We start from the raw sequence: 14,984 nt of genomic DNA on the forward strand, positions 1-14,984 counted from the left end.
ACTTTCTTTTTATCCTTAAGTTGACTTATCTACTTTTTGTCACTTGTCATCAAAAGAGAACTGCCTAATACCAATAACTATGAAGATAATATTTACTGATTATTGTTCTAGCTTATTGATAATGGGATTTAGACCACAAAATGAGGATCACATAACATGAATGCCTCCTCACTAATGGAGAAAAAGGAAACAGAAGCACAGTTTTTGTGACTTATATAAATTTCATTATGTTGCTGTTTAAATATGAACATACTTTTATATTAAAAAAAACTTCAAAGACTACTTCTGTATTCCAATCTGTAAAAAATATTTTCATTATGTTTATTATAAAAATATAAATGTTTCCACTACAAATCATTTTACATTAGTAAGAGGCCATCTACATTGTACAACATAAACTAAATGAGTAATGTTTTGAAAAGACAAGTTTAAAGTAAACACATATTGTCAATCATACACATTTATACATGGCTTAATTGACATTTAGCACAGCATAAACTGGGTGAGTTACCGGAAATAAATAATACATGTAAATCAAATTTAAGATACAAAACAGATAATATGGTACATAACGTTTTGAAGGACTTATGGTTTCATGTTTACTGAATGCCAATGAAGTTCCTGTACAAAGAGATGGCCAAAAGCATTCTAGTACCTCTACTCCACAGTTAAGAATCGTACACTTATGTTTACATATGTACAGTGTAAGAATTGCATAAAGTAAATCTATAAGAGGTCAGGTAGAAAAATATTGAAGAAATGAAGAACAGTATGGTATGTATACAACCTTTACTTTCAAATGGAAACCACAGCCAAAATAAGTGAAATAGATTCAGCAATCCTCAACTTCTATTAGTTCATAAAATGCACAGATTATGTTGAGTATGCTCAGAACAGTATCTAAAAACATAAATCTTAGCCTGGGGAAAAATGAGATTGAAATCAGATTCAGATCTCATTTTAATATTCCAAAACACAAAATATTTCATTAAAATTCTTTTTCTAGCTGCTTCTAGCAGGCTTAAGTGAAATTTGTGATTAATTTCATAATCGCACATATCTTTTTAAAATGTTCATGCTCTTATTATATCCAATACAGAATTCTAGTAGTGTGATTTGATTATAAGGAATATTGTCAAAATTTGAGAAATAATCTCATATCTGAAGGAACACAATCTAAACCTTATTACACTAAACCTATAACAGATTAGCACTTGTGAATTTTGATTTGTGATTTTAAGCTATATTTCATTAGTGTTCCATTTTGCATAAGAACATAAAATTTGCAGCATGGTTTTTGTTTATTCTATTCTTGTGACATATGCATTTCTTACACCCATGATCATATCAGCATTAGAAAGAGTATAGAGCTAAAATGCTGCTTCAGAATATATCAATAGCTAGATTTCCACCAGGTACATCCTTTCAAATATTACTGAGCATGTTCATATTTGGCCTTTATGTAATAGTCTAAATCCCTGCAATGAGAGATCTCTCTACTGCCTGTAGATTTTGAGGCATTTGCTAGATGACCAGCTACTTTGAAAATGATAAGTCCAATAAATTCAAGGAAGTTCAGTGTTTCTAAGTTATACACCAAAATTACAATAGGTACATTGAAGTGGAAGACTCTTAAAGATAATACCTGGTATTGAAGATCAAAATGTTCAATTGACCTAAACCCTAGTGATGTAGATGAGTAGTTCAGTTATCATCATTCTCTATAATAACTCAGCAAGTTTAAGCAACAATATTAAGTGACTTTTCAAAGCCAGTGAGCAAGTGATTTTTTGACTCATGCATTGGCCTATAGAGTGTGTTGCCAATTAATGCAGCAATATAAGTAGGATTCCAATTCTTTCCAGTGTAGCTATTCTCAGGAGCTCTAACATGGCTCCTTCACCTAATGAAGGGAGTCTCTGAGCATGGGAGCTGGAAAGGTATGTGATCTGGTTGAAATTCCATTACATACAATCCAGTATATGCCACTAAATTAGGAGCATACAGTTTATAATAAATGGAGAAGGAAAAATGAATAAGATTATTCAGACTGTGAGATTTGATTAGTGTATGAACATGGAAAGGGTTTTATTATATTTAATGCAGGTAAGTGGATGGTTCAAAAAATCTAGAAAGAAGCCCATCATTATCTGTGTCTAGTTAAATATGTTTCCTACTGCTGACAATTTGAGAGAGCTTTTGGCACTTGGCTGTAAAAAATCCAAATTAAATCATCAAGGCATAAATACAAAACAATAAAAACAACTCAAAAGAAAATAAATATGTACTTTTTTCAAAAATTAAGACATTTCTTTACATGATATACTTAAGGAGCTAACAATTTAAAAATGTGTAGTACTTAAAACAACTACAAACTCCATCTCTATATGCTTTAAACAGATAAAAGAGAATAATACAATGATAAGGTAGCAAATATGGCCAGATAGTTTGAGGTATAAATTCCTCCGCTTTGCTTGCTTTTAAAGAAACAAAATACCTGTTACAGATTTCTTCTGCATATAAAAATATTACAAGTCTTTCCTTTTGTGGCTATTCATAAACAAAGCCACCATGTCCATTTTGTTATTCCATTTGTTTTGCTTTTATCATAGTCAGTTTATGATCAATGGCTCTAGGCTAGTTCTTCACCACTTTGCGCTGAAGAATTTTAATTTAATCTATCAACTAATATTAAAAAAGCAATTACAAAACAAAATACACCAACCCACCCATCCACTAAATGATACGGGAAAATAAAGGGTTTTTCAATTCCATTTTAAGGCATTTGTACTCATATCTGAGTGTCTTATTGGACTTGGAGCTTCCACCAGTATCTCCAGCATCGTTGTCTATCTGTAGGGTGATGCTACATCTTCCACAGCCACCACTTCCTTCCAGAAGTAGTACTTTACACTGGCACTGGGCCATTCTTTGATTGTGTTTCTAGAGCTTTAATGCTACTGATAATTTTCTTCTGTGGCCCAACCACGGTAACACCAACCTTTTTCATGTCGCTGTAAAAAAAAAAAAAGGAAAAAATATCTGATGAGAATCATGGTTTCCTGGATAGTATATAAACAGGAAATTTTCAGTTAGGAAAACTTATACAATTATATATTCCAGTACTTTGGAATAATTTTTTAATATTTACATCATTCATGTGTTATAGCCTCACTATTCCACCTCTATAGTGTAGAAGAATGTATAGATGGTGTAGTAGGTTGAATAGTGTTCCCTCAAAATTTGTGTCCACCCAGAACCTCATAATGTGACCTTATTTAGAAATAGAGTCCTTTGCATATGTAATTAAGGCAAGGATTGAAATATACTGGATTAGGGTGGAACCTAAATCTAATGACAGTTCCTTATAAGAGAATAAGACACACAGTGACACAGGGAAGAAACTATGTAAAGATGAAAGCATAGATCGGAGTGATGTTGTCACAAGTTAAGGAACACCAGGAACCATCAGAAGCTGCAAGAGGCAAGGAAAGATTCATCTCTAGGGACTCTGAAGCAAGTATGGTCCTGCCAGCATCTTGATTTCAGACTTCTGGCCTCTAGAGTTGTAAGTGAATAAACTTCTGTTGTTTAAGCCAATAAATTTATGGTAATTTCTATGGCAGTCTTTGGAAACTAATACAGATGGTCACACATTCTTTCTGGGGCTTTATCCTTTTCCCCTGAATCCAGGCCAACTCTGGGACTGCTGTCACTAACAGAGTATACCAGAAGTGACATTGTATCAGTTTTTGCACTCAGGTCTTGAGAAACTGCCAGCTTCCACTTCTTATCCCTTCATACATCCTCTCTGGGGCCCCAGAGCTGCCATATAAGAAGTCTGACTACCTGATATTATGGCATCAGAGGGGCTGTGTGTAAGCACTTTGGTCTACAGTCCCAGATGAGATCAGCTAGGTAGCCACCTGCACCAAGGCAGACCTCTGAATGAAAGCATCTCCAGCCCTCCAGCCCAGATCAGTCCACTTGTCAGCTGAAAGCTTCAGCCAACACCAATGCTACAGTACAAAGAATCACCCACTTGAGCTCAGTCCTAATTCATAACCCACAACACTGTGATGCATAATAAAACTGTTTTTTGATTCTTTAAGTTTGGGGGCAGTTTGTTAACAGAGCCACAGATAACTGACATATCTCTTTAAAGTGTAGAGTTCTTTCAAAGTAGAAAAAAATGACAAAGACACGTCTGTATTTATTAACTTTATCATAGTTTAAAGTCAGAAACCAGGCATTAAAATAAAGATTATGAAAAAATACAGAGTTTCATTTAGGAAAAAGGAAAGACTTAGCTAAACATGTGCAAATTATTAATTATATATTCTTGTTTCAAGTAATTAGTTCATACATTCACTTCTTTCAGGAATGAGGTTGCTCAGATATTCCCCTCTAGTGAGCACCTCCCCAACCTTCCTATTTAATATTGTAAAATCTTCCTGCACTTGTGTCTGCACTTTCTCTTTTCCTTTCTTTCATTTTCTTCCAAAGAATTTGCTACCAGCTAGCATATCACCTTTCTTTCTGATTTATTTTCTTTATTTCCTTTTTTGTCCCACAAAAAGGTAGATTCCATGTGAATGGGGATTTGTGCTTATTTTGTACTCTGCTTATCAATAGCACCTTGAACAATGGCTGCCATTTAGTAGGCTCAATACAAATTTACTAAACAAAGAAACATACAAAATATATTTTTCAGGGTGAAGTTGACCAGGGAATAAAGTACCATCTGTCAAGGAGAGCCAGGCAAATTGAGAATGGCAAGAATAAAAGATGCATGCATGAACACACACCACACCTACACACACATACACACAGAGAAGGGTTCCTTTATACTAAATATAAAGAGAGAAAAATTTGGGAATTCAACTACATAGAAATGGACTAATTGATTTCTTAATAAATGGGTTCCAAAGCAATAAAGGTGTGCAAGAAGACAATAGGTATCCATTTGAGAAGCAAAGTACTTATTATTTAAGCATCAGCTGTATGAAATTAACCAAGACTGTACTGCATTTCTATCATCTGGGCTGGGAGTGAAGTTCCTGATGACCTCCAGGTTCTCTCCCTAGTAATATTCAAAGGGCTGACTAATTCTCTAATGGACAGCTTGTATCTTGCCTGCAGTCCTCTCTGATCACACTCTTTTGGGGCCTTCCCTTCATGAGGAAAGCTTGTGTGCAGTTATGGTAATATCAGGCTTGCCCTCTTAGTGTAACTGGACAATGAACACCTTCATTAGAGTAATATATGCTATTTCTGTTGATCCCTGCTTTTGTGGATGTGTGTTGTGAGATTATGACTATTTATGTACCATGGATCCATCTTTAAAACAAGTAATAAACATTTCGCCATTCATCCCCAAACTATAACAAAATCAGGTCATAAGTCTAGAGCCAGAAAACAGGAGAGATATAAATATAGGTGTACAAATCAATAGATTCTCACTCTTTTTGTATTTTCTTTCATCTTTCTTCCAATACTGTATCATACTTTTATGACTGGTTGATTTTTTCTTTGTTTCTTCTCTTCCCCCTTCTTTTATAAACAATAAAATGATAGTCATAGAAAGCAGAAAAATGTTCCAGTGTAGTACGGTAATTTCCTGAGCTCTTTGAGAAACTTAAGCATAGTGACTGAGTAGTCTGCTGTGATACTTGGCCCTTATCCTCTCTTCTGAACTGAAGCACTCATCCCCAAGTGACTGGAAAGAAATCAGATACTCAGTATTCACAGATCAACTTGGGACATTTCTCATCATTTTTCTTTATAAATGGATCTCCCAAGTATAGGCCTCAAGAAATCTTTGCATAAACCTGTCTTAGATTCTTTGTCTGGGAACCTAATATAAGCAGACAAATATACAATTTTGTTTATACTTAATGCAAAGGATTATATTGGAGTTTGGAAATGAGAATTAAAGTAATCACCCCTTTGGCTTATCCTTTTGCTGGGGTTTTTATGTACCTTCTACTCTCTCTGCTCTTGCCACATGGCTTCTACCAACCACTCTGCCATGTCCAAAATAGCTCTGAACATCCAGCTGCTGCAGTCTCAATAAAACTCCCTGTGTGTTCATTCCATTTTGACTATCCTATTTAGGAGAATGGTGGAAAAGTTCAAGACTAAAGTGCAGCTCAAGATTGAGACCAGAGGTGAATGTGTTATCTGGGACTTCAAAGGCAAAAGGACAGGTGATGACACTTTGAAAATGGCATCCAAGTGTGTAGGATAATGACATGTAGCAATTAATGTACTTAATATTCATTCCACACACTTAATTCCCTCTCTAGTTTCTACAGTCACACTCACTCTGCCCTTTTCTTTTCTGTCAACTTTTCTCAGTTTAATCTTCCTAAATCCATCTTAGGCTATGAAATAATATTTTAAAATATATGTTTATTAAATAAACTGCATATTCTCTGGGCTTCATTTGAAAATAAGATGACTTGAGTAGCTTGCATGTCCATTAAATCCCTAAACTAACTGAAATAAATTCATATTTATTTGAATGTGAAACTTTATTATCTTTTCTTGTGACTTGATAATCTGTGCACAAAAAAAAAAGAAATTCAGTATTCATCTTAGGTATCTCTGCCTCTTCTAGGGGAATCTCTAGAATTATTTGGGCAAAAGAATCATTTCTGAATTGCATGTCGATGGCACAAAGAATATAAAGATTGAAAAGCAATCAAGTTCAAACAGTGAGCCCAAGACTGCAAAAGGAAAGAAAATATTTAGCTAAATATTAAGGTGAAAATGTTACCTCATCTGAGTTACTGAAATTATTAGCATATTAAAGATTTTTAATAAATTCTTCTTTTTGTTATATAAACTGAGAGCATGCGATTCATGATATTGTGGAAGTGCAAGGAAAAAACAATTCCTTTCAAGGAGTTTTAGGACAATAGATGTTAATCCTACATTGCCCCTAAATTGAGAAGAAAGGACAGAAGAAAGAATATTGTGGGGAGTAGAATACAGAGATAATCCAAGACCATCTGACTCAGTGTGAAGGGCAAACCTGACAAAGCTGAATCTCTCAGGAGAAGTCAGCTTTCATCTTGAATGTATATTCACAGGTTGTTCAAATAATCATAATAATAAAGTAAATATATGCTAATCAGCCAAAAAGAGTTTAATGTCCAACACCGTATTATTGACACAAAACACAGCTAACTCGGAAGTATGACAAATGCTGTCATTTCACTTTTTTTGAGCAAATAGCTTTCTTATCACCCTCATAGCTGTATTTAAATTGCAAACTAAGCAGTTAATCTTATTAACAGTGTTCTGCCTCAGACACTTCAATATAGTGTTTTGATATCTAAAAGCTCTGAGTGTTGATATTTTATTGAAAATAAACATTTGCATAATTTTACCTTTGAAAATCTGGCAATAGTGTGGAAATGTTCAAATTTTTGTTTGTTTTTTGCTATGCTTCTGTGGTGCTGTAAGGTAGGTGTCCTGTGCATCGTAACCCTAACTGTTTATATTACTAAACTAAGAATTTATAAAAACATTTAAATACATGAATATATCCTGAGACTGTATCTGATCAAAATAAGTACCATAGAAGCCCAAAGTTTATTTTCCATTGGATTAAAAGTCTATTCAATAAATACCACATTCCTTTTTTTTTTTTTTTTTTTTATTTCAGCTCAACATGGGGGTACATAAGTTCAGGTTATATACATTGTCCATGTCCTGCCCATCCCCCTGAGTCAGAGCCTCAAGCGTGTCCATTCTCCAGACAGTGCGCCTGGCACTCACCATGTAGTCATACCTCCATCCCCTCCCCCCACCCCCCACCTCCCCGAGTCAGCACCTTCAAGCATGACTTTTCAAAAGAAGATATAAGAATGGCTAACAAACATATGAAAAAATGCTCAACATCCCTAATCATCAGGGAAATGCAAATCAAAACCACAATGAGATATCACTTAACTCCAGTGAGAATGGCCTTTATCAAAAAGTCCCAAAACAACAAGTTGGCGTGGATGCAGAGAGACAGGAACACTCATACACTGCTGGTGGGACTGCAAACTAGTGAAACCCCTGTGGAAACCATTATGGAGATACCTTAAACAGATTCAAGTAGACCTACCATTCGATCCAGCAATCCCATTATTGGGCATCTACCCAGAAGAACAAAAGTCATTCTATAACAAAGACACCTGTACCCGAATGTTTATAGCAGCACAATTCACAATCGCAAAGATGTGGAAACAACCCAAATGTCCATCAATCCAAGAATGGATTAGTAAACTGTGGTATATGTATACCATGGAGTATTACTCAGCTATAAGAAATAACGATGATACGACATCACTTTGGTTCTCCTGGAGAGAATTGGAACCCATTATATTAAGTGAAGTATCCAAAGACTGGAAAAACAAGCATCACATGTACTCACCAGAAAATTGGTTTCCCTGATCATCACCTAAATGCACATCAGGGAAAGATACCAATTGGATATCAGACTGAGACGGGGGGTGGAGGGAGGAGATGGGTGTTTGCCTACATGATGAGTGCATTGTGCACCCTCTGGGGAATGGTCACATTCCTTTTGAACAAGAATGCCAATTCATTATAAATAGACTCGAGTGGGTTTACTTTTTGAGAACAAGTTCTCCTCTTTAATAGTAATAAACCCTTTTTGTGAGTCCTTTTGTGGCTTTCCATGTTTCTTTTTCCTTTAAAGGCGTTGCTTTCTAGAAAAAGGCTTTATGTGTTTCTGATTGTAATGTTATATCATAAATTATAAACTTAGTAATCTATTTGTTGGGAGCTTGTATCTCTGTGAATTACACTGCATACTCCTTTTTGATATGCAATATGTTCTCCACTGTGACTTTCTTTAAATAACCGATAAAGTGACAATGAAATTCTTCATATATTCAACATTAAAAAATTTTAAAAAATAGTTGGAGGAGATAATCCTTAAAGGAATTTGAAGGGAAGAAAGGGTTTATTTAATTTAACAAAGATCAAAGAGAGAAAGGCTATGACACAAAGATAAACACGGTTTCCCAACAGACCATGCATGCTGCAACATTCTGGACAACTTTTGGTGTATTTGCCCAGCACACACCTCTTTCTTTGGCATAGTCCTCCATTTTACCCTCAGAAAAGGGTCCCTATAGCCAAGTTCATTCTATCTCACCCTACTTCTTTTGAGTAGAAAAGACTAGACTTTGGCAGACATATGATCTTAGAAAGGCCAATCTACAAGTAGGACTGAGCCAGTCTGAGTTTTTCTCCTGGGAACTTAAAAAAGTGGGGCCTTGGTCAGAGTGGCACTAAGAGATTGTATGACCTAGAATTGAGAAAGCCATTTTTAGTTGTGTGCATGAGAATAAAGAAAAAACTGTGCAGAAAAGGAAAAAAAAAACAGGTGCAGTTACATTAGGAAGTGAAGTAAATTGGTTCTCATTCATAAGCAAACGAAGAATATGACTTCTAGCTCTTCATTTTCCAGTTCCCAAATACCATACCTTGTGAATAAAGACTAAATTTTTTAATTATTTACTGGATTCACTTGATTCTTTACAAAACCCCTTTCCTTGAGTCCACATGTTTCTCACATCAAGATTCTTGTTACCAAAGGATCCCTGTCTAAGAAATATATCATATTATACTTGATTATTATTGGCTTTTAACACATGAAACCATAAATTAATATTGATATTCTGATGCATATTCCATCTTTCTCAGCTGACAATAATCCTATTAAGGAAAACCCAAAGAGTCCTATCTTAAACCTAATTATAGCTCCATTTTCTAGCATGATATCCTTTACAGAGTAGACAATGACAACTAGATGATGCTATGTTTATTTAGTAGCTGTGAAAACTACTTTTATACTTTAACTTATTTCCTTGTATGGCAGATTATCCACTCAGTTCTCAATTTTCCACATTAACAGAGGTTAAGCTTGAGTAAAATAACAGAAAATTACAAATGCAGGAATATAATAATCATCAAGCTATATACGCTCATGTTTTAAATTTGAGGCTTGGATCTACAGTAGGGATATGGGTGTTAATCTGTTGGTCTATCTGAAGGTCACAGTGTCAGTGAAGACCCCTATCCTGAGGCCCTATCGTGAGGGAGGAAGACACAGCAACGTGCACCAGTCCAGAAGGTATGGGTCCCAAAGAGACCCAGGGCCCCACTCAGCAGTTACAGGAGACAGTAAGTACATCAGTGGGACAATGAATATTTATAACACGTTCATACAAATCACGTATTCAGTAGGAAGTTCAGAAGAATTATTAATTCTTTTTAATAAAATTCTTTTCTTACTCTGTGGAAATCTTGGCTATGGTGTCACAAGAACTGTACTCCACGCCTGTGAAGATTTCCTTGCAGTGTGCTGTCCGGACGCCATTAAGCCAGTCACCTGTTGTGCGGAAGGTAGTGATATCGACATTGCTTTGGTCAAGAAGAAGGTTTGATGGCCTGCAAGAAAACACCAAAGGGAGAGAGATCAGGAGTCGGCAGAGTTGCCGTGTGTCAAAATTTGACACCAACATCAGCAGGAACAGACTTCATGTGGTGTTGCTGTTCATTTGTGGAGTTTATCTGCCATGAAGCCTTCATCTGTTCAAGCTGGCAGCTAGGAGGAATGTCATGTAATCATCTTGTCTAAGTGCTTCCCTTCTCCACTCGCGACTGCTTTTTAAATCATTGAAACTTTGCCAGGGAAACGCATAAATATATCCATACATACCTTATTATAATTTAATTTGTTTAATCATTGACAAAGATGGTGGTAATTTAGGACACAGTAATAGCAGAAACGACACACTGAATACTTTGCTGTCTACTTTGATGATGGATTTGGTTTTAACATTAAATCTTGCCCACTGGATGTTTGTTTGTTAGACATGGTATAGGCTGCTGTCTAAAGAATGGTCTTAACAACCTAGACTATACTTGTGGCAGGACATTAAGTCAGTGCAGAGTTAAATAATGTTACAAATGTGATTAAAGATAAAAATTATAAAAAGAATAGAAAAAAGTAGGTGAGTAATAATAAATAAAATTCTTGCATACTTGGCAATAACAAATGGAGTTCATTATATGTATATGTAATATATACATGTAAAATTATATATGTATATACATTTTGATAATTATATATATGAAGAGAGAGAGATTGTGATTATGATTTATATTACACAACATATGATCAACATTAAGAAGGACTTCTAGAATTGTTTTATATAATTATAGGCCTGATTGTCAATCTATGACCACCTGCAAAGTCTGGAGAATCAAAGGTACAAGAGACACATAAAAGAAATGGAGGAGACTATGTTTGCATCCTTAAAAAGTCAAAAGAAGCAGCCTGTTAGTGACTGTCTTTGCAGTATTTTTTTCCTCTTTCAGTGACCTTTTCGATTGTCTTTTGACTCATAAGGCTGGGGCCAGTCACTAGGTGAAAAATTTATTGACCTCTCTCTTTCTTTATTTGTTTCTCTTAAGGAAGGGAGCTCAAGCACGAAGTAGTTATCATAGCCCTTGCTTTTGGATTAATAATATTTATAATAACAGCCACTTGTTATGAAGGTCCTGTTTTCTTATTATATTGAACATTCACGAGCACTTCTAATGTGCCAGGTGCTATGCTAAGCATGTTACACAGACATGACGAACCTTAATGAGATTAAGTTATAAATCTGAGTTCCCCCAGACGAAAGAGGCAGAGCTGGGATTTATGCCCATGTTACTTTATACTACAGCCCACAGTCTTGGCTGCTATGTTATACTATTTAGATGAAACTTTGTTCATATTGAATATCCCCTGTTTGATTTTTATATGCCCTGAAGTATAGTGGCTTAGTGTATAGATACTGAAACCATAAGGTCTGGGTCGAATCCTGGATGTACCACATACTATCTGTGTGACCTCGAGTGTGTTCTTATCTTGTCTGTTTCCTCACCTGTAAAATGGAGATGATGGTGACGATACAGATTTCAAACAAATGAAGACTAAATGAGCATATGTAGATAGCACTTAGAACAGTGTTGGCACATAATATACACTATCTCTTAGCTGCTCATTATTCTGACATAAGATAACAGTGTTGGTGAAATGGTTTAATGTTTTAAAACTTCAAAAAGAAAATAATGTAGAAAATACCAGTTCATATAAAATGGTGGGAATGCAATGATATTGTTAATTATGATTTTAAGTAACTAGATATTTAGTCAGGTGCAATATTATGTACATAATAATGCAACAACCAAGGACAGTAGGTATTGTTAGGGACCTCATTAGAATAGTCAGTAACTTTTAGGAGCTCACAATGATTCCACAGCCAATGCTTCTAAATGGATGTGCTATTCTGCCTTCTGTCATTTCTGTTTTTATTTTTGCAATAAAATGTATTATTAAGATTAAAACTGTATATATCATAACCTAACCTTTATTTTATAATTAAGAAGGCACAATTTGATATTTACCTTTTCAGAGTTATCGTTCAAAATTTTTCATGTTTTGTGATACTGCAGTTGGATTCAATCTGCACCAATCTTTTAAATATTTTTTAGAATTGCTATTTTTGAAATCTCCCATATTAGGGGTTTTATAACTAGAATGTCATGTTTTTCTTAAATACTTAAAATGAATTATTTACCTGAGTAAACTGCACTCTTTGAAGTGCTTACATTCAACATTTAAAAAATAATTCAACATTTAGAATTAGTTGTCAGAAGGCACCAAAACAAATGAAGGACATATCGACCTGCCTTTATCCTTATTTTAGAAATGAATTTAGCTCTCTAAAGTGCTAATTTCAATAATATCTTTAGAAACAGCATGAAATAATAGCAAAATGAATGTTACAGACAAAATGAAACTATACAATGTTTTACCTATGAGTAGCAACCATTGATTACCATCTAGGATATGTGGTAAAAGCTCCTCTTCTTAATGAGAAAATCTCTCTGTGATGCAAATCCATAAATGTGCCAATTCTACCTATACTTAAAAGGATTTTTAGTTAGGAGGTTTCTACACCTACTAGTGATATTTTTCCCAACTCACTCCCTGATATACAAGACTTGCTCAAGTGTAAGGTTAAGATTCTTAAGCCTGGACAATTTTGGATCATACCTTAGACCTGCATGCTGTTGCTTGGAGCATATGAGGAGCTTGTAAAGTGACTGTTCATCTACATTTTTATGAGAATGCATTAAATTTATTTGATATAAATAGTCACATTTTAAAGCAATCTTAATGCTGAGTTTTAAGAAATGGCAATATTACATTCTGGTTCTGCCTCTATTTTCAACTTCTGTGGAAATAGAGATTAATAGCTAGTTCCTGCCCTGTCACGATCATTTGTGTAAGTGGGGGGCAGTTGAATGTGAAGGAATTTCAGCCTTCTCTCCATCAGACTAAACTCAACTACTTCAACCCTTTCTACTTCGTGTTCAAATTTTAAATTAAAAATTTGAGTTATGGAGTTTGTAATTTATATTTCTGTGATATGGTTTGGTTTTAACTAACTTTCAGAGATTATTTTTAAAACATTAGGCATTATCTTACAAAGCATTAATTCTCCTTCCTTCAGGGATAGCTATAAAACTGCAAAATATAAATCTAACATTTTATAAATTATTTTCTTCTGAAACATATATACAGATAATTTTATATGATTCTTTAAATTACCCATCTAGGAAAGAAAAAACAGTTTATTTTCATAATTGAAAATTTCTTATTTTTGTTCTTTTCTTTAGAATTTGAGGAATCACAGATACAGATATACAATCCATGTTCCAAATCTTACACAACATTCTTGGGTTGTTTTAGTATGCCTATCATGGATGAAATAGCCTTCATGGCTAGCAAGCATTAGATATAACATTGGATTCACTGACTAAGTCATTGAACCAGTAAACAAAGTTGATAAAAATAGCATTAAGTCATTTATGAGAAAACTTTATGAAAAAAATGAAGTGGGACCTAGAAATAGGACAATAAAATATTAAACTATCTACACCCCCCCCCAACATCACAGTTTCTAGATCTACAGTAGCAATAGCATAGAACCTGATGTCAATTTTTAGTCCCATGAATGGTAATACTTTTTTATTTATGGGTTTGTGGGTATGGAGAATCAAACCCCAGGACATCTATTCAGTATATTTATGAAGTGTACCTAATAGCGAAATGTGGAATTTTTTTCTTCTCAATTCAAAATGGTTTTTGTACTTTTACACTCAGCGCTTTAGCCAGACTCAACAAGAGTTTAGAGAAAATTAGGATAAACAAATTGAAATAGAACAGGACATGCGGATTAGGGATTAGAGTGACCCCAACTGAGTTTGTCTGTTTATGACTTGGATCAAAGTACAACCAAGACAAAAAAAAAAAAAAAATGACCTAATTTTAATGCCAGTGACCTCAGAATAACCAGCCCTGCAAAGTATCATTTTTCCACTTTCAGGATTTCTCTGGGGATTTCAAATAAAAATTCGTTCCTTTCCTCCTCCGAGAGGACATCTGGAGAGTTTATCAATGGATAGGAATTTGTCTCTCACTGTGAAGAGCCTGTGATGTCTCTTCATGCGCACCAAGGGAATCTGGGCCTTTTGAGCAGCTGCAAGGATTGGCGTTTTTTCAGACCCAGCCCCAGACGTTGGGTTTGAAGGGGAAATTTATAGGCTGGGTGATGTGCACTGTGAGCTCACACTTTTACTAGACAAATTAGATAGGTTTCAATCCGTGCAGCTGTAAACGATGTCCTACAGAGTTCCACCTGATCTTTTACAGCTTTTCATAAATCAGTACCTACTGGCCGAAGACCGCAGTCATTAAAAAGAAATCATGGAAATTACATGTTTGCTCAGGGGAAGCGAAAAATAACTTTCCTCCCTTTCTCTCTCCCACCTTGTGTTAAGATTTGTGAATTACTCTTTTATGGGTTTTCATACTGTTGCACTAAAGAGGTACA

The 14,984-nt window shown here is 34.9% G+C and overlaps 1 protein-coding gene across 2 annotated transcripts in view; it reads right to left on the bottom strand.

The window, feature by feature from the left end:
* Window positions 1-290: 290 nt before the first annotated feature.
* Window positions 291-14,984, bottom strand: part of EPHA3 (EPH receptor A3) — a 326,023-nt gene continuing 311,329 nt past the window's right edge. The window contains exons 16-17 of one of the 2 annotated variants that reach the window (XM_045557657.1): window positions 10,324-10,479; window positions 291-3,014 (exon numbers count right to left, since the gene is read on the bottom strand). In XM_045557657.1, coding sequence (XP_045413613.1) covers window positions 2,909-3,014; window positions 10,324-10,479 — 262 coding nt within the window. In that variant the 3' untranslated portion in view covers window positions 291-2,908. The remainder of the gene's footprint in view (window positions 3,015-10,323; window positions 10,480-14,984) is intronic. The other variant, XM_045557665.1, reaches the window with a different exon arrangement.

The sequence above is a fragment of the Lemur catta genome, chromosome 1, assembly GCF_020740605.2.
Source record: "Lemur catta isolate mLemCat1 chromosome 1, mLemCat1.pri, whole genome shotgun sequence".
In the NCBI taxonomy this organism is placed as follows: Eukaryota; Metazoa; Chordata; class Mammalia; order Primates; family Lemuridae; genus Lemur; species Lemur catta.